The 19,274-nt window shown below is 42.2% G+C and overlaps 1 protein-coding gene and 1 long non-coding RNA gene across 3 annotated transcripts; both read left to right on the top strand.

Annotated features, from left to right (window-relative positions):
• The first annotated feature begins 2,909 nt into the window (after nucleotides 1–2,909).
• mibp (muscle-specific beta 1 integrin binding protein) lies at nucleotides 2,910–6,465 on the top strand. The gene is made up of 8 exons (XM_026159845.2): nucleotides 2,910–3,169; nucleotides 3,867–3,957; nucleotides 4,545–4,593; nucleotides 4,851–5,025; nucleotides 5,505–5,576; nucleotides 5,656–5,762; nucleotides 5,858–5,943; nucleotides 6,172–6,465. The coding sequence occupies exons 1-7, from the start codon at nucleotides 3,144–3,146 to the stop codon at nucleotides 5,941–5,943; spliced, it is 606 nt and encodes a 201-aa protein (XP_026015630.1). The 5' UTR covers nucleotides 2,910–3,143; the 3' UTR covers nucleotides 6,172–6,465.
• Nucleotides 6,466–11,140: 4,675 nt separating this feature from the next.
• On the top strand, nucleotides 11,141–12,081 carry LOC145424365 (uncharacterized). Of its 2 annotated transcripts, none has more exons than XR_013905420.1 (3): nucleotides 11,141–11,272; nucleotides 11,348–11,433; nucleotides 12,000–12,081. It is a non-coding gene; the product is annotated as an uncharacterized LOC145424365 (long non-coding RNA). The 2 variants fall into 2 exon arrangements; XR_013905419.1 differs by lacking the exon at nucleotides 12,000–12,081 and adding an exon at nucleotides 11,505–11,638.
• Nucleotides 12,082–19,274: the final 7,193 nt, after the last annotated feature.

Here is a 19,274-nt window from a genome sequence, read left to right as displayed (position 1 = left end):
AAGCTTCCATGATTGTTTCTGCCTGTAAATATGACTGAATAAATTGTTCCTCATCATATGTTCTCTGTTTGTTGCTTAGAGCACTGCCTGGGCTTAAATTGGTTACATGCGTGTTAAACTACTGTATGTTCTCTGAGCTGTTTGCAAATATTGGCTTGACTTCCTGGGTGTCACATGGAGGTGGGTGTGTGGCGGCTTTTTCACAGAACAACGTGTAACAGGGCGACTCTTTCTCAGCACCAAAACAGTAGTGTGTGACGTGATGCAACGACAGTTCTGAAAAGTGTTTACATGTACAATATACACTCACTGGCCACATCATTAGGTATACCTGCTCCCTGAGACGTATGTGGCACCGATTCAGTGCACATGCGAAGCAGATGTGTTACAGCAGCAGAAGAGCACATGGTGTGCCAGTCCTGTCAGCAAAGAACAGGAAACTGAGGTTACGGTCACCACGGCTTACTAAAATTAGACAACAGAAGATGTTTGTGTAGGTTTCTCAGTCACCCAGGTCATTTTTTGAGCAAGTGGACTTTTTTCTGTCTCTCTCTCTCTCTATCTAAGAGACCTTTTCAGTTCCAAAACAACTAAACGAGAGTTCCAGATATCATTTAACCCGTGGTGGGATTCTCCCCTTCGAGGTGCTTCTGAGAATCTTTGACCCTCTGTTAATCATTTAATAAGCTAACGGTCGTTACCGCCAAGGTATGAACAGTTTGTGAGACACTGTCCCACCCTGCAATCATAGGATCTATTCAGATGTGCCGAGGTGTCATTATAGGTGGCTGATAGCTGGCGGTGTAGGCCATTACTGTTTACTCCTCTCATGCTGCCTCGTTTTAATGATTCATGCTGGTGGTGATGGTGGTGTGGGGTACGTTTTCTTGCCATGCTTTTGGCCAAAAGTTTGAGCAGTGTTTAAATAAAACAGCTTACCTGTCTGTTGTTCCTGCCCATGTCCAGACCTGCATGACCACACTGTGTCACGAAGCTCAAACTGGTTCCTTGAACATTACAGTGAGTTCACTGTGATCATGTGGCCTTTAAAGTCACCGCATCTCAGTCCAGTAGAGCACATTTGGGATGTGTGCGCTACTATCAATAAATATGGACCCAATTCTCTGAAGAATGTTTCCTGCACCCTGTTGAATCAACGCCATGATGAATCAAAGCAGACCATACTAATATATCTTAATCTATGGCCTCGCCTCTGCAGTGATACAGACATTTAAAAAAATGTTTATTTTAAGATGCTATATGCTGAAAAGCCAACTTACCTCGTATCTACTGAAATATTGACTTTAATGAAACCATTGCCAATGTTATTAATTCATCTCCTGCCCTTATTCTCTATTATATGTCAAAATATATGGAAAAAATACATTGATTTGGCCTTAAATTCAGAGCTAATAAAACAGTAGTTTCACAGTAGCATATTAAGAGTACAAACTGTCCTAACTATCTGGGGTCTACAGTGTCCCATAACTATGTTCATGGATGGCTCTTTGGTGTGAGCTTTTGTTTCCTTTGTCGTAATTGTTAGTTTAAAGTTACACAAACCAGCTCACACTGGATTTACAGTGTGACCCTCCCACTTGCAGGGATGGCCTGTAGCTGCTGAAGACTGCCGACACTCATGTGAAGGTTTCCTCGTTTTCTTGGATCTAGGAAGACTTGTAATTGCAACACAGCTAGAAGACTCGCCCATCACAACTTTATGATGTTCACTGTCGACTGTTGAGCCTCAACGTGCATGTGGACACAAACACATGTACTGGGAAACAGATCAAGGCCATAAACAACACTTTATGAAGGCTGTAATTCACATCTACTAGAACCTCCACGTGTTCTCTCGAAATATTCACTCATTTGTCTCTTACCTCATTTATGACACAACCTAGCAAGAACATTTGTGGCAGAAAGTAAACATCAGGCATGCTCCACTTCACAGCTGAACCTGTGACTTCTCCTTCGTCCTAATTAAGTTTTTTTTTTATGTAGGTGCTGCTCGCTGGCTCACAATGGAGCTCACACTGCCCTCACACTCCTGACTAAAGCGCTATACAAATACATGCCATTTTTACCATCTGACACACTTCACACATGGATGCTCACTGGGATGATATATTATCAACAACCTCAGTTTGAAAATTAGTCAGAGACAAGAAGCATATTGCTCTTCATGCCAAAGAGTCAGATGATCTACTGTGGCTGCTTTTAATTTAATGAACATTAGTAGCAGACAAACTATGGTCCCAGCATTTTGTTCTTAAAATTTCACTGAAGTATGATAAAATAAAGGAAAAACTGAAGTACTTATAGGGAGCAGAACCCCAGACTCCAGTTTTCAGAGGGTGGGCATTTTGCCATGGCTTAGTATTAATATAATTATGGTTTTATTATCTTAAATCAGGTAAATGAAACAGTACCCGCTTTCTACAACTATCGTCAAAACATCAAATTAAAGAAAATCATATGTTGTACTGACTGTGTCACGTTTTTCCTTTAATTTCTCACCCCTAACTAGGTTCAATGACGTTCTAATTATTATTATTCCTCCTAATTTGACTTTCACCCGAGCACATGACCATACTGTAAAATATTAGTGTTATTTTTATGCATCCATTTGACACCATCAATGGTAGTTTTCCACAGGCCGCTGACTCTGCAGGTGGATTAGATGCTGAATGGAATAGTACGAGCGCCTCACCATCTGGCTCTCATATGGACATCAGTGAGCGAGGAAACAATAAGGAAATGGGTGAAAGTTACCAGCTTCTGATTGGCCGGCGAGGGGTTTGGGCGCTCTGCCCGCAGCTGATTGGCTGCTAAAAAGGTACACACAGAACGGCTCTGACGGCACGTAGCACGAGGTGGAAAAAGAGCACGAGCACGCCTGACCACGAGAACACACCACGCCCACGTTCGCTGTGACGTTGTAGAGCTCGGGCTGGATATAAATTAGCGCGCCTCCCGCTCGCAGTACTACAGAGAAACACGCTGAGAGCGAAAGGGAAGGTTTCCGGAAGTATTTTTGGATCGTTTAAAATTCTTATTTTTAAAATTTGGGATTTTCGTTCTTGGTGAAAGTTGTTCGTGACTGTTTGTTTGAACGAGACCTGTCCGGAAGAAGCGAGACGATGAAGTGCATTATAGGAATTGGCGGGTAAGTTTGGCAAGCTTATCGCATTTATTTAACTACCAAGTCAACGGTTTTAACGTTTCCTTTTATCCGTTAACGTGAAAAATGGCTGATGTAAGTCGACTAAACACAGTGACAGTGGAGCAGGGTCACGCTGCGGCGATGCTCTGACTGCACTGTGTGGTGCAGTTCACGTTATTGCTGGTGCAGGTTTGTTTTTGCCAAACTGGTGCTTCAGGGTTTTTGTTTTTGTAATGGTGATTGTTTGTCTCAGATTCATAGATGTTATCATTTTTGGCCGCGTGTTTATCAGCTGCCCGCCACAAACCTGTTCAAAGTCACATCCGGTCCGGTCGGTTTGTTGTTATAAATCGAGCGGGACTTTTGAAAATTCACCGCGAGGTCAGCTCAAAAGTGGAGGGAGATCTGAGTTTAGTGTTGCCATAACACTTATTATTATTATTATTATTATTATTATTATTATTATACTTGTGCAACATATTTAATATTTAAATGTAACACATTTAAACTTAACTTGCTCCCAGAGTTTTTGTGTTTTCATTTGTTTCCTTTTAATAATGTACACAAATTTACTATGTTGAATATTAACAAAGCTCAATATAATGCATAAATACTCGCTGCCATAAAGCTAACGGAAGGTCATTAATTTTGCTGTGGTGATAGCGGGCATTTTTATCACCCTGTGCCTTTGTGTTTACAGGGTGACTAATGGTGGTAAAACCACTCTGACAAATAACTTGATCAAGACTTTGCCCAACTGCTGTGTCGTGCATCAGGATGACTTTTTCAAGGTGAGTGTAAGCTAGTGGATTGTTTTCGGTTTTTTGTTTTGTTTGGTTTCTTGTTTTGTTTTTTCCCCATGCTGCTTTCTCCTCTTTGGACACTGCGTGATATTTGCATTTCAACAAAATAGGAGGGCTTCCCTGAGGGGAAGCCCTCCTACCCCACCACATCCCCCCACTTTTTGTTCTCCAGATTAGATCCAGAGTTGTGTCTTTCCCTTGTTGTCTCGCCTCACTGCTTCGGTCTTGTTTTCCCTTCCCCACATCCTTGAATTTATCCATTTATACTCCTCATCTACATTTTCTTAAGATAGCTGTTAACATCAACTTCTCTTGTTATTGAGTCTTTTCTTATTTCTCTCCGTATAAGCACTACTACATTAGATGATGTGTTTTGCTCCCTTTCCCCCCTCCCCCCCAGTTTAGTCACAGCTGCATACCTGTGTGAACGGCTTGCTTTGTTTTGTGCATGCCCCTTGCTGTGTACCCTCTGTACTCACTTGTTTGGCCTTAATAACTCTGGCATGTGAGTGGGATCTGCAAGTGTTCAGAGCTGTGAGGTTGCAGCAGTGTTTTATTGGTCACTGTTATTTCAGAAACCCGATCAGATAGAAGTCGGGGAGGACGGCTTTAAACAGTGGGATGGTAAGACTTCACCCGAAGACTGCCAGTGACTCATTAATCTTATATCCACATAGCTGCCCATTTTAACATAGTTTACCTCCACAATCCATAATTGCACACAACCGTAATCATGCACATCAAAAGTTTATTGTAGCCTTCAGTAGCTCGCAAACAACAACCACACATCCAATAAATTACATTGTTTGCTTGGGTTTGTTCTAATCTTTTTCTCTTCTTTCCATCATTTTTTTTTTTTTGCCTCCAATCTTTCTTTATAGTTATCACGGCGTTGGATATGGAGGCCATGACCAACACGATAAAAGCCTGGATTGAGAACCCGGTGAAGTTTGCCAGATCTCACGGTGTCCCTTTGTCTTCTTCCTCCGATTTGGCCAACACTGACGAGCAGATCCACATCCTGATTGTGGAGGGCTTCCTGCTCTACAACTACCCGTAGGTCTAAAGCAGACTTTCATATCTTTTAATAAATGAAGTATTGTTCGCACTGTGAGCACATTTGGTTGATGATGAAAAAATGAGATATCTATATCTATATAGATATATATCTATATAGATATATATCTATCTCTCATTATTTATTTATTTATTTATTTATTTTTAAATACACATTAGGCGGTATGATTTCTGCCGTGTCACATGTTGGTGTAGCGTGCTTACCACTCAGTCGTGTTCAGTGACGCCCACGTCGCCAGCTCAGGCAGGTCCTGCAGTTAGAGATAAGGCCTTCAGCAGAAAGATGCTGTCGAGGTGCAACTCTGACGCTGTTCAGTGCGCTGCTGCTGCGTGTTCAGTGCGCTAGTGATGACTGTCAGAGGTGTAGATAAGGCGCCATCTGAACAGTTGCATAACTGAACTCCTTTGACTCTGAAGATGTTGTACATCATTGCGTCACTTTTCTTTCTGCCTTCTAGGCCCCTGCTGGACGTCTTCGACAAGTGCTACTACATCTCGATACCCTACGAGGAGTGCAAGAGGAGAAGAAGGTGAACAATGAAAGATTTCACTCATACTGTTTTTCCTCTTTTCAAGTGGAAGTTCTCACTGTATTTTTGTCACTTTCAGTACGAGACAGTACACCGTCCCTGACCCTCCCGGCCTGTTCGATGGCCACGTGTGGCCCATGTACCTGAAACACAGGAAACAGATGGAGGACAGTGGCTTGAATATCGGTATGTAGCAGCTGGATTATGTGAGGACATCTTTGCCGTCCCTGTATGTTGGGAGTAAAAGCATTAAACGTATGACTAAATCATTTTCTTTGCAGTGTACCTCGATGGCTTGAAATCCAAACAGGAAATCTACAGCCAGGTGTATGAAGACATTCAGAACAACCTGCTCAATCGTTTATAGGTAAGGAGGTGGAGGGAGTGTGCCACTGTGTCACTAATGTCATAAACCGTACACAAGTTTAGACATTTGTCTCCTACTGGAGACAAATGGAGTTCAGTTGTTTGTACAGCTAAAACATTCAGATTTTGAAGAAGTAGATGCATCATACAACCTGTACAAATGTTGATGAAAATATTAAGTGTGGCGTATGCAGACTTGTTTAACAGTTTTGTTTTCTGTGTCTTGCAGCAGGAGGACTCGTCTCCACACCTGTACACAATCTGTAAATAGACCCAGTGATTTTTTTTTTTTTTTTTATGAAGGTTTTTTGTAATATTCATTTTTTTTGGAAATGGACGAATGAATGTTAACTTATCGTTGTCTTTTTATCATTTTTCTGATGATCAATGTTTCAGTTATTTCTGTGAAGGTGATTGTTGAACTGCTCGTTACCATTACATTAGACAGCTTGTATTGGACCATTTATGTGCCAGCCACATTCACCTGTCAATAAAAGCATTATTTGCTGTTGAAGGGAACAAACGTGTTGTTGTTTCTGTCACAGTGACATAAAACGTCTGCAGATTACGTTGGTGTTGGATCACATACTGAATGTTATCAATGCTGCTTGTTGCCTTTCATCTTAAATCCTACAGCTGTGACTGCGCTGAGCTCTTAATAAGCCTGCCAGGGTCTATTAAAGCAGGCCTGCAGTGTGAAACTGATGACCGTGTGCTGGGCCGTTCTAAAATCAGCAGGCTTATGTGTTGTGTATAGCATTATGTAAGGAGGATGAAAATGAATCTTTCTGTGTTTAAAGAAGCAGCTCAGTGACACAGATTACCGGCTTATTTAGAAGAGATTAAGTATATAATGTAAATTTATGGATTTGGGGGCTTTTTAAAAATAAATGTGAACAGGAAACACGGATGTAGCTATGGTCGTGGTGGATGTTAGTTGCTCAGCACCCAGTTTGTACTGGTTTTTTTTTCTTTTTTTTTCTACATTTCTAATTATGTTTTTATTTAATTTGAATTTTAACATTTTTATAAAACTAATTTTCTCAGTTATACAGATTGCATTATGTGAAGGGTTTCTACTATCATCCAGCCCGTTACAGCAGGGGCGGCCAACTCCAGGCCTCGAGGGCTGGTGCCCTGCAGGTTTTAGATCTCACCCTGGGTCAACACACCTGACTCATGAGTTCATTACCAGGCCTCTGGAGAACTTCAAGACATGTTGAGGAGGTCATTTAGCCATTTCAATCAGCTGTGTTGGATCATCCGTTCCAAAATCAGTTTTGATTTGAGTTTTAATAATCTATAACCAATAATCAGTTGATTTGAGATGACAATGAAGACTTTGGAGGTTGTACTGTCTGGGAGCACCCAGAGCATGCTGCTACCATCACGCATGACCACTGGCATAGTGTTGTTTTTATACATGCATGCAAATCTTTTAATAAGTTGAGCTGAAGGTTCTAAAAATGGCTTTTAACCTGACGAGGTCAGAGCCCATTAAATTCTTGTTAGTGATCATGATTGGATACAGCTGGTGGTTTCTCTTTATCAGCATAAGAAGGATTCGTTTCACAGCATTCGCCAGTGACTGTCTAAAAAGGAGAATTGGACACAAGTTGGGAAAGTCTCTCTGAGTCATTTTTAAACAACTGCAGACTCCAAGAAGAAGCAGGAGTCATTCACACGCGTCACTACTTTGCCAAGGAAAACCCAAACTGTCACCCTGAGATGAAGGAATTTGGTTGTTTGATGGCAACTTTTCTTTATGGCTACCAAAAGGGGTTGAGGTGAAACTTGCTAAGGGGGATTTAACCAAATATTAGTGGGGTGTATGCATGCTTTTGACAATGAAAGTCAAAGTTGTGCACCCAGTTCCTGTTTTTAACATGATTAAAGATGTATGCTGTAGCATCGTCCCACTCTGGAAAAAGAACAGTTCAAAGAAGTCATTAAAGGCTCAAACTCATGATGAGTGCATGTAAACGCAACTGTAAATATGGGACATGCCACTTTAGTAGCGGAGGTTGTTCAGATAGCTGAAGGGGAAGCAAGTGGTAGCTGAATTTATCTGTTTGCATAGCTATAATTCTTTGGTGACTCGGTGTAGCAGGCAGTGCACAACCTCTCTGAAGGAGTTGTTGAAGTTTTTGGGATCATAGCCTCAACACGGATAACCAGCTCTTTGTTTTGTCACTGAGTAAATGCTGGATTTCATGTAGCTCATTCCCAGCTAGACCCACAACAGTAGTGGGAAAACTCAGCAGCTCACAGTCATTTTTACAGTACACAAACCAAGGTGAGCCATTTTTGCCTGCATCTAATTTCTAAACAGGAAATGCCCTTTCAGACCCGTATATCTGCCCTCCTGCATGTTTGCACAACACTGCACCTCTGAAATAGCTCAAGAAGATGCCTGAGTGGGTCACGGACTAGCCACAAGATTGAGACTATTAGCACCAGATTTATAGCGCATGAGGCCCGGGACACGTGCTGACATCACATACGTTTTCATATTTATAAATAGGGCAAAATAATTTCCCATTTCCCCCAAGGAAATACTTTCCAGACACAGAATGTGGTGGGAACTTCAGCTTATACTGCAGCTAAATATAGGACAGGTCAGACAGGTGACTGTATTTTAAGTGTCCTCTTTTACAAACTGGAAAGCAGCCCAGTGATACTTACAGCCTGGGTTTTATCACAAGTGCTCCTCTGGGTTTGTAGTGTGGCATATCCAGAAATAACACCCTTATATTCTGCCCTCATGCAGGCCTGCACTCAGATTTAACCCTCTCAGGCTTAAATCAAACTTTTTGTTGCTAATGCACAACCAAGTCCTGCAGTGGTACTTCTGAGTAAACAAAACTCATAAAATATGTATGTGAGGTAATCAGGTTGTTAGTTTTTAACTGTTGCAAATCGGCAACGCCTGCCTGGAGAGGGTTAAAAACAAAAATCTGCAGTGACTCAAATAGATCCACCTTCTTCTGTCACCATTTACAGTAATAATTCTTTCCCCAACTGCTCGTCATGACTTCAGCTGCAGGTACATGTAACCCATCATGTGAGTGGCGTGTGGAAATTGACTGACAAAATAATTGTGACGCTCTGACAGGTGGTCGTGGTCTGAACCACACTGACCTTGACTCCCGGTGGCTAAATATGACAGCAGTATGTGTGACGGCTGTGGAAGCATGCACTCGAGACAACCGCAAATCAAAGAAAACGCGCCTTTATTTACAAAATGACGCTGCGCTGTAGGTGCTGTAGGTGTAGTCACTCACACGTGAACCCGTGCACGATTCCCAACAGATAAACAGGACCAGTGTGGCCCAGTGGCAACGTTATCCCGAGCTGCTTTATAGTGCAAACAAATCCGGTCTAGACATTTTCCTGCACCCACCTGACTTCATTGCTCCACAGCATGATTGGATCATGTGACTGCAACGCATCCATCAGCAGCATGAGGTCACACGTGATTCTAATCTATAGCTGCCCCCACCCAAAACAATAATAACACTACTGTGTTGCTGAATGTGTGGATCCCATGGTTACAAACGTGCACGAGGTGCTGTGTGTTTAATACCTGAACACTGTCTGTTTGCTAACACGTGACCTGAAATGAATCTCAAATGAAACTTTGAAGGCTCTGAAAATGACTTTTTTCTTTGTTTTAGGGTGAAAATGATCCTTTAACTCACGATAAGCTTTGTTAGATATATTAATATTCTAAAGTTGGGTAATGTATTGAGTAACTCTGACCTTTGTGTTGGAATCACACACCTGCTCTGAATCAAATGACAACAAAGTTTATTACCTATGGAAAATAAACTCTCTCCCTCCGTGTTGTAACATCCAGTGCACTTTACTGACAGCTGTTTACACAGAGATTAGATTACAGTTATAAAATTCTTTGTAATTCACATTTTACACATAACCCAGTTTCTCGTTTTGTGAAATATAACGCATGCTTCTGAATAAACTGAAAAGTTACGTGACAGGAGTAACGCTGAGTTTGGCCTCTGCTGCTGAACTCATCTGCTTCAGGGTTTAACATCTGGACGTCTGCACACCTTTGTTGTAACACGTGCTGAGTTACTCTTTTCTTCCTATTTTCCATCAGCTTCTGAAATACGTCCTCATCCTGATGCTTGGTTTGAACTTCAGCGTGCCATCTTAACCGTGCCTAAATGCACAGACCTGCGTCGCTGTGATCAGCTGATGAGATATTTGTGTTCGCGTGCAGGTGAACAGGTGTGTACAGGAACACGGCTCGTTTATTCTGCATCTACTTCATTGCCACATTTTGTCAATATTTTCAGTTTTTTTTTTCTTGCTTAAAAACGATGGACGTAATAATCTGTTACATGTGCTTTTTCATGTGATGATTACTGTTACTTGAATACTTGCATCATTGCATTGCAAGCATTGTTAAGCTTGCTTACATAAGAATTGAGCATTTTTATCTTCAGCTTTAAAAAGAAATCTCTGAATTGCTGGTTTTGCTCATGTAAAGGTTCAGAACGCCTCTGCAGGGACTGAAACAATAGCACAGACATATTTGCAGCACGGGGCACCTACAAGAAAGTGAAAGAATGAAACTAGATGGCTTTTCTTAATGTTATTAGACGCATTATTAATTGAATGAATGCATTAATAAGTATGTAGCATTACACTGTTGCAGCAGTTTAGGTGGGACTGTGCTTTCTTTCTTACCCTGGCCTTAAACTACCAGAAAATGTCAAAAATTTGTGGTGGAGTGAAAAGTTGAACATGCCATCTGGAAAGTTGTGGATTATAACTAAAAGAAAATACGCAGCGTGCTGGGATTTAATGAGTTGCACTGAGCAGAAGTTTCCTAACTGTAACACATATTTTTGCCGTCAGTGGGCGACTTCCCCTCTTGGCTGGTTACTCTGAAATAAACATCCCTCTAGTGGGAGCCTCTCTCTTTAGCCTCTAAACAAACTAAAGACAGACTTCATCATGGTGTCACATTCCAAGTGTAGGACTCAAAGTTGGGAAAGATTTGTTTTTAATGTAGCCAGATGGGCTACTCGCCTTCCGTTGTTTTTCTTCTCTCATTCTCTCTCTCTCTCGCTCGCTCTACCACCCTCGCTCTCTTTCCACTGCACTCGCTCCTTGTATCAGGTGATCGGGTTAATTGGGAACCCACCTGCACATTGAATGCAGGGTGGCGCTAGCCTGTATAAAGCTAAGCCGATGTCTTGTTGGATTAATTCCTCCCGAGCTTCTGGTACGATACAGCAGTAAATGCTGGCGTACTGCGACGGATTGATCAGCAAGAGCCGATTATACGACAGCTACAGGTATGCTCTCGCTTAACCTTGGATTCCCTCCGAATACTGGAATTGGTGTTAATATCCTTTTCCGGCCTGTTGTAGCGCAGCAGTCTGTTTAATTCTGCCATTGCGGAGAGAGGTGTTCGTGGTATCTCCACCAATGAGAGTATAGTGCCTCCGGTCCTGGGGTAAGCTGTTAGAACTACTTTTATTAGCATTCATAGCTATAAGAGTTTAAGGTTACACTTATCTGTTTCAGGGTTCACTGCTGTACTCACCTCTCCATGGTAAATTGTCCAACCTAAATTGGAAGAGTGGACTGCCTTCTCAGTTGCTGTTGTGAACTCCTCCTTGGTGGAGTCTGCTGTCTTGTCTCGTTTTGTCTTATCTTGTTTTTATTAAGTAGGCTTACCTTTTTTTGGGTTCGCCTGGTGTTCTATTTTACCCTGGACTGTTGCTCGTACCCACACTTCTGTGATCGGGCTGAAGTGATTCTCTGCCCGAGTGTCGTGCTGGGACTCTAAATCGCCTGGGTGGCCGGTCTCAGCCGGTGGGGAGCCAGACCGGCCTACGCCTGAGAATAATTATTACCAGCACGAGTGGTAGTTTGACCCGTGGGGAATAAGCCTTGTGTGTGTGTGATTTCTTTTATTAAAGTTATTAACGTGTGTTTTAGTCTTTTTATGATTTGTAGCGAGCCTGACGCTCAGTGTCCTTTTATTCTTTTAACATACTTTTCTGTGTTTTATTTCAGTGAAGGAGGACGAGCCAGTGGCCCTGGGACCTCAGGTGGTGGGTCGTTTTCACACTTTCTTTTGTACAGCACTGGGTGGTCTGTAGTGATTCTTTTGGTGTGATTTTCTTTTGGTTCCACGGCTGCTGGTAAGTCAAAGTTCCACGATTGTTTATTTTTACTGTAGGACACTGTCAATAATGATGCTACATCTTGACTTTTAATATTTTATTTATAAAATATTATTTATAATATTTTATTTATTTCTATAAATAAAACTGTTTTAATATTGGAAGCCAACCTGCCTCAGTGTGCATCCTTGAATCTGTGCGGTCTTCTTTTATTCCTTTTATTTATTTTTCTTAAATATATTTCCTGGGGGTGTGATTCCCCTAGGTGGCGTTGTCAAGTTTATTTATTTTGTGCATAACCCCGCCGACCACTTGGTCACATTAAGCACACGTGTCTGAATTAAAAACAGGCACAGTGTGCTACACAGGCTGAGACCTCCTGACGTGCTGAAAGAATCACACCAGGCTGTCCGAGCAGACGAAGCCCGTACACTGTGTTTATAGTCGCATCCCACAAATCACATATGAAAACATTTGATTTTACAGTGTTCTCTGGGCTCCAGGCTACCACACGATCTGCACGTCTGAGCAGTCAGACTGCGCTGGCATTAGGGCATAAGGTGGCAGCTGCTTCTCGTCAGCCTCGCTCACATTTAAATGGTAAATGGCCTGCATTTGTATAGCGCTTTTCTAGTCCATAGGACCCCAAAGCGCTTTACACTACATTCAGTCATCCACCCATTCACACACACATTCACACACTGGCGATAGCAAGCTACATTGTAGCCACAGCTGCCCTGGGGCGCACTGACAGAGGCGAGGCTGCCGGACACAGGCGCCACCGGGCCCTCTGACCACCACCAGTAGGCAAACACGGGGTTAGTATCTTGCCCAAGGATATTTGGCATGCAGCCAGGGTGCAGCCTGGGATCGAACCACCGACCTTCTGATTAGTGGCTGACCTGCTCTGCCACCTGAGCTACATTTACAAATCTAATGCAAACCATGAAGGATATTGGCACATATTATGGCAGAGCTTATAATGATAGCTGATGATCTTTCACTGACTCACTATTAGTTATTATTCCTGTAGTTCTCAACATCCTTACATCTTCTCTGTTCTCCCAGAACAGTCCAGACCATTTACATGTTGCCTGCTTCAACATTAGACATAAATCCAGTGTCCATACATCCACCTGTATACACAAAGTACCAGATTAAGCTGGTATGAATGCCGCGCCACACCTCGCAGTTTAAAAGAAGAGGAACAGGTTAATTGTTAATTGGCCCTTGGGGATAAATAAAGTCTTTCTGATTGCACTGAACGTCTCTACATGCGCATTAAATCAGTGAATTCTCAGTGTAACTTGAAACGTGTGTGATTATCAGTTTGAGCAGAACAACAGGAACATCAACGATGCTGACCAAAACTTTCGAGTCACTTCCTCTTTCTAAGATTTGTACAAATGCGGTGTGCGCGTGCCGTGACAGCACACGTAGAACTCACGAGACTTAAGACGGTTGAGTCGTGGCAGTGATGAGTCCGACTTTTAAAAAGTGAAGCTTTACCCTAGAACATGTATGTTCCGTGTGAGACAAAGGTATCTACGAAAACAGCAACGTACAAGCTGCTTATGTTCGACACTTTTAAGAATTTTAGCTAGTTTTGATTAGTGTTTAGATGAAGTAGTTTAAATTAATAAATTAGAAATGTGCAGTTTACACGAAATAAACACACACACGTAGGATGACCATATTTTGATTTCCAAAAAAAGAGGACACTCGGCCCAGTCATGATAAACTTTAATAATACTGTTTTCTTGAAGAAAATAAGATAATTTTAAACATTTAAACGATGCCTTCTCGGTGCGGTTAGTGAATGGTGAAACAAAAAAATGTCATATAGGCTTTTACAAGTCAACAAGGGCAAAAAACCCCCAAAAAACTTAAAGCCAGTGGAATTAAATAATGGTAGAGAAATAAGGCCTAATCTGAATGAGAAAAATGACCAGTACCGGGACGGTACGAGGGAAATTTCTTTTGCAGCTCTGTCCCGTCTGTGAGCGCGGAACAACAACTCACAAAGCAGCAGCTCAGGGATGACGTCACACATATGGGTAGGAAAACCCGGACATCTATCATCTATCTCGAAAATGTCGAAAAGAGGACGCTCTTTTAAACCCGGCTTTAAGAAAACCTGTGTGAGTTGTTCTTACAGGAGAAAGACCAGAGAGCTTCAGAGGCTCTCTGCAGTCTGAGAAACTCAAACTGTTCTGTCTGGACCATCAGCAGCCAGCGTGTCTCGTCTGCAGAGGCTCAGAAAAACACACCAAGCACAGATTCAGACCCATCGATGAAGCTGCACAACAAAACAAGAAGGGATTTAAGGAAACTCTGGAGGCCTTAAAGAAGAAGTTAAAGGTTTGTGAAGAAATTCAAGTGAAGTTTGATCAAACAGCACAACACATTAAGGTCCAGGCCCGGCACACAGAGAAGCAGATTAAGGAGCAGTTTAAGAAGCTTCACCAGTTTCTAGCAGAGGAAGAGGAGGACAGGCTGGCCGCACTGAGGGAGGAAGAGGAGCAGAAGAGAGGGATGATGAAGGAGAAGATGGAGGCTCTGGGCAGAGAGATAGCAGCTCTTTCAGACACAGAGCCGCAGAAGAGGAGCTGAGAGCTGAAGGCGGCTCATTTCTGCACAACTACAAGGCTGCAGTGGAAAAAGTCCAGCGCTGCCCCCTGCTGGATGATCCACAGCTGCCCTCAGGAGCTCTGATAGACTGAGCCAAACACCTGGGCAACCTGACCTTCAACATCTGGAACAACATGAAGGACATGGTCTCCTGCACTCCTCTCATTCTGGACCCAAACACTGCTCATCCAGACCTTATCCTATCTGAAGATCTGAACAGTGAGAGGAGGAGCGAGGCAGTGGCTTCCTGGTAATCCAGAGAGGTTTGATTGGTTCTATTCTGTCATGAGCTCTGAGGGCTTTAACGCAGGGACTCACAGCTGGGATGTCGAGGTTGGAGACAGTACAAGCTGGATGCTTGGTGTGGTAGAAGAGTCTATCAACAGGAAGGGAAACATAGAGTCTGGGCTTTGGGGAGTAGTGGTCTGTTTAGGTAAATACTCAACACGCTCACCATCAGCTGGATTCACTGCTCTCTCAGTTCAGAAGAAGCTCCAGAGGATCAGAGTGAATCTGGACTGGAACAGAGGAAAGCCGTCGTTCTCTGGGCCCAATACTAACATACACACCTTCACACACACTTTCGCTCACAGGATGTTTCCATTTATCCAAACTGGGGATGATGTGAAGGTGTCAGTGGATGATTATATTTCTCATGTTGTTTCCTGTCAGTGAGCTGAAGCTGTTAAACTGCAGCTGTCCTCCTGCTGCCTCTTGGTTCCAAAGCCCTTTGTTTCTTTTTTATTTCTTTTTTGTTCCTGCTCTCCACCTTTTCACATTGAAAATCATTTCACTGTTTCTCACTGAATGACTCCCCAAACCAGATTTGAAATTCATCAAGTGTCTAATCATTACACGTGGTTCATGTTTCTATTTGATGTGTGTAAACGGAGATGATTTAGTTTGCTGGGATATGGACTGACATGTGTTGAATGGGAGGAGCAGATTGTTGTTGTCTTCTTGTCTGTTTATGAAAACAAATAAATTGTTGAAACAATGATTCATTTTTAACTCCACATGTGAAATGTTTCTGATATTTGAATTCTGTTTGATTAAAGACTTTCATCATAACACAAATGAGATTTTAGTGTTTTACAGTTTTTCTCGATTGCTTAAACACATTTCTTCAAACTATGCCTCATATTGTCAAAACAGCAAACAGAAATCCACCCAGTCTCACCCAACATCGTATTCATCCATTCACTTCTGCTTCTCCTTTTCAGGGTCGTGGTGGGTGCTGGAGCCTATCCCAGCTGTCATAGGGCGAGGGGTACACCCTGGACAGGTCGCCAGTCTGTTGCAGGGCTAACACGTAGAGACAGACAACCATTCGCACTCACACCTATGGGCAATTGAGATTTTTCTAATTAACCTAAAAAATCTTGCATTAACATTTGCAAATTTGCATTAAATTATTAGCAGCAAATGACTGCTTCTTACCTTTTTAATTCCTATGGAAACAGTAAGAGTATAGATTTTCACATACTGCTTCTGCATTGTGACTCAACCTTTGCTAAATAAACTTAGATGTTGTGCAATATGTGATAATCTGAGGTTGTATTTACTCATTTTACAACCACATCACTGATACTAACTCCTGGGCTGACTGTATGTTAACATGCGCCACAAATAAGGGTCAAAGGAGCTTGCAAAGAAAAGCGTCCGGACTTCTTTAAGTTGCAACTTAAAGAAGTCAAAGGAGCTTTCTTTGCAAGCTCCTTTGACTATGATGACCTGGATGACTGAGAACCTTCACAGACACAAATAAGGGTCATATTTGGATTTAAAACAGTCACCGAGAAGCTTCCACTGAATGCTGCTTTCCCCTGCATGACACTGAAATCATTAACACATACTAACCCTCCATACCCTGTAGGAAACTCACTTCCTTGGAATAACATTTCAACAGGGAAAGAGTTGAGAGCAAATGTCCTTCTCTTGAACCTTCTGTCAGTCAGACAAGTGTAGCTTGGGCTTTTGTTTGCACAGGACAGGATTAACAATGGCGACATAAACGAGCTAAGGAAGCATAGAAACTGCAGAAAGGGCGTATGGCTCCTGTGTCAGTGAATCCAAACTACCTCTATGTTTGAACAAATCCAGTTACACAGCTCAAGAAAATATTACTGTAACGGAAGACAAAGGCAGCATGTGTCTCAGTAGTACTGAAAAGCTATTATATCAAAACGTAAAGGGAAAACAGTTTGATGAGCTGTATAGTGAACTGAAACTGAAACAAAACGAAGCCTATCATTAGGAATACTGACTTTTTACAGCTTCAGTTCTTTTTTCACTCAGTAGGTGGCAGCAAACTACAAACAATGGTTGCATTTTACACTCATCCGTTTTCATTAAAATTTTAAAGTTCTTTTATTGGTTTTTAAATGTCTTAATGGTCTTGGGCCTTCTTATCTCTCAGATCTGCTTTTATCATACGAACCCTCGCGGACCCTGAGGTCCTCTGGTACTGGCCTTTTGATTGTCCCTAAAGTCAGGACACATACTCACGGAGAGGCAGCTTTTCAGTGGTATGGTCCTCGTCTGTGGAACAGCCTGCCGGAGGAGCTCAGGGCCGCAGAGAACGTACATGTTTTTAAGAACAGGCTCAAGACCCTGACTTATGTATGTATGTATGTATATATATGTATATATTGTACTATTCTTAGTTAGCGTATTGTCTGTCTTGTCTTAATGTTGGTTTAAAATGGAGCACTGTAACAAAAAATAATTTCCCCCAGGGATCAATAAAGTATTCTGATTCTGATTCTGATTCTGATTTAATTTAGCTTTTATTTAACGTTTATTTATTTTATGCTTATTTATTCTATCCTGTCATTCTATTATTAATTTAGGATTTACCTAATATTTATTGATTTGATTCTTATTCATTTTTTAATCTTCTTACTCTATTTATATTTATATTTATATTGTATCCTGTTCTTATTTATTTTATCATTTTACCCTGTATACATCGTATTGCGTCATATCTCCAGTGTTTCCTCGGAGGGCGCTCTCTGCACCGGGGCTGTGATTGACCGTGGCTGCTGGGTCTCTGGGGGTCCTCTCAGCCTGGTTGGGGGGCTCCTTGGCCTCCCTCCTGCTGTGTGCCCATCCCGGAGGCTGCGGTCTGTGACCGGCTCCCGGTGCAGACGGCTCTCTGTTATAATGTTTCCTCACTTGGCTCATGCGAGCCCAGCCCAATTTTTACTCTTTAAGTGTGCGCGTGTGTGTATGTGTGTGTGGGTGGGGGTGGGGGGATATATGTGTATTGAGAGTGTGGGGAGTGAGTTGGAGGGTGGGGTGGGCTGCTTTTAACTATGTAAAGCACTTTGTGCTACATTTTTTTTCTGTATGAAAAGTGCTTTATAAATAAAGACTGATTGATTGATTGATTGATTAGAGGCAGAAGCCAGAAGCACATCCAGGTTTAGGTCTGCTGCTTGGTGCTACACAGAAACAGGCTGAACAGACCGAAACTCACATGAATTTGGACGAATCGAAGTAAGAATGTCACTTCTGCTCAATTGAATTGATTATCATGACCCTCACTAATAGCCACTTAATAAGATAACCTTTATTAGTCCCACACGTGGGAAATTTGTTAATAAGTTAAGAGTAATGTGCCAAAGTAGTATAAATATTTGAACTTTTGGCAAATCCAGCAGGTTAATTAAGTGATTTCACATCATGTGTTTGTAGCACTTACGTGGAGTTACATAAAGTACCAATGGATAATTACTAAAGTAATGAGTAATTTGGGCTAGTGTCAGAAGACTGAGAACGACTCTTAGAGCTCTGGTACACGAATGGCAGAGAAACCAGACAAACACAGTTGTGTGGCTTTTAAAAATACTTTAGTGATGTTAAGCCTTGTAAAATAAATTTGTAAACAACACAGTATCACAACAGGTTTTAACAGAATGTCAAGTATAAAATTTTCCCCCAAAGTAGCAAAAAAATAGAATTAAATAAAATTGTGCACAAGTAAAAGAATTAGTCTTTTTTTAAGTCCAAATGGTACCGGTGGGACCCATGACAAACAGGTGTATTCCAATAGAATTCGTCCGACAAGGAGTGTGTGTGATTGTATGTCCTACCGTACTTGTACAGTAGAGGATTGTAGTCCATCAATGTGCAAATGAGTGTGCGTGTATATGTATATCGTCTCCTAGGATCTTGGGTTGGCTCGCCATCCAGTGAACACTGGAACACTCTGGGTTCTGGAATCGCTGACCTGGGCCCTGTTTCAGGAAGCCGGTTTAGTGGAAAAACTGAGTAAGTAAACCCTGAGTTAACGAAAACTCTGGGTTTTCGGTTTCACAAAGCGAGTTCAGCTGAAGCCTGAGTGAGTCACTATGACGACACACGCCGTGAAGCTAACCTGCCCCCTAGCAGGTTTACTACAACTAACCCTGACTGTCTCCGCCCCTTTGTCGGAAACCTGACAGTAGGAAGTGTCAGACATGGCGTGCCCCTTCCTTGAAGAGCCAGTAGATCGTGAAGCCCAAATTCTCCGCAGAGCTCTCCGCCGGGA

This window comes from Astatotilapia calliptera, chromosome 23 (genome assembly GCF_964374335.1).
Source record: "Astatotilapia calliptera chromosome 23, fAstCal68.1, whole genome shotgun sequence".
Lineage (NCBI taxonomy): Eukaryota > Metazoa > Chordata > Actinopteri > Cichliformes > Cichlidae > Astatotilapia > Astatotilapia calliptera.
Note: the sequence above shows the minus strand (reverse complement) of the source record. Positions and strands in the feature narration are given on the sequence as shown.

Bases quoted from the DNA above. Each gene is read 5' to 3' on its own strand.
- mibp (XM_026159845.2), top strand. From the start codon at position 3,144: ATGAAGTGCATTATAGGAATTGGCGG. The intron at 5,026-5,504 runs GTAGGTCTAAAG...TCTGCCTTCTAG, and splicing joins TTCCTGCTCTACAACTACCC to GCCCCTGCTGGACGTCTTCG. The intron at 5,763-5,857 runs GTATGTAGCAGC...TTTTCTTTGCAG, and splicing joins GGACAGTGGCTTGAATATCG to TGTACCTCGATGGCTTGAAA.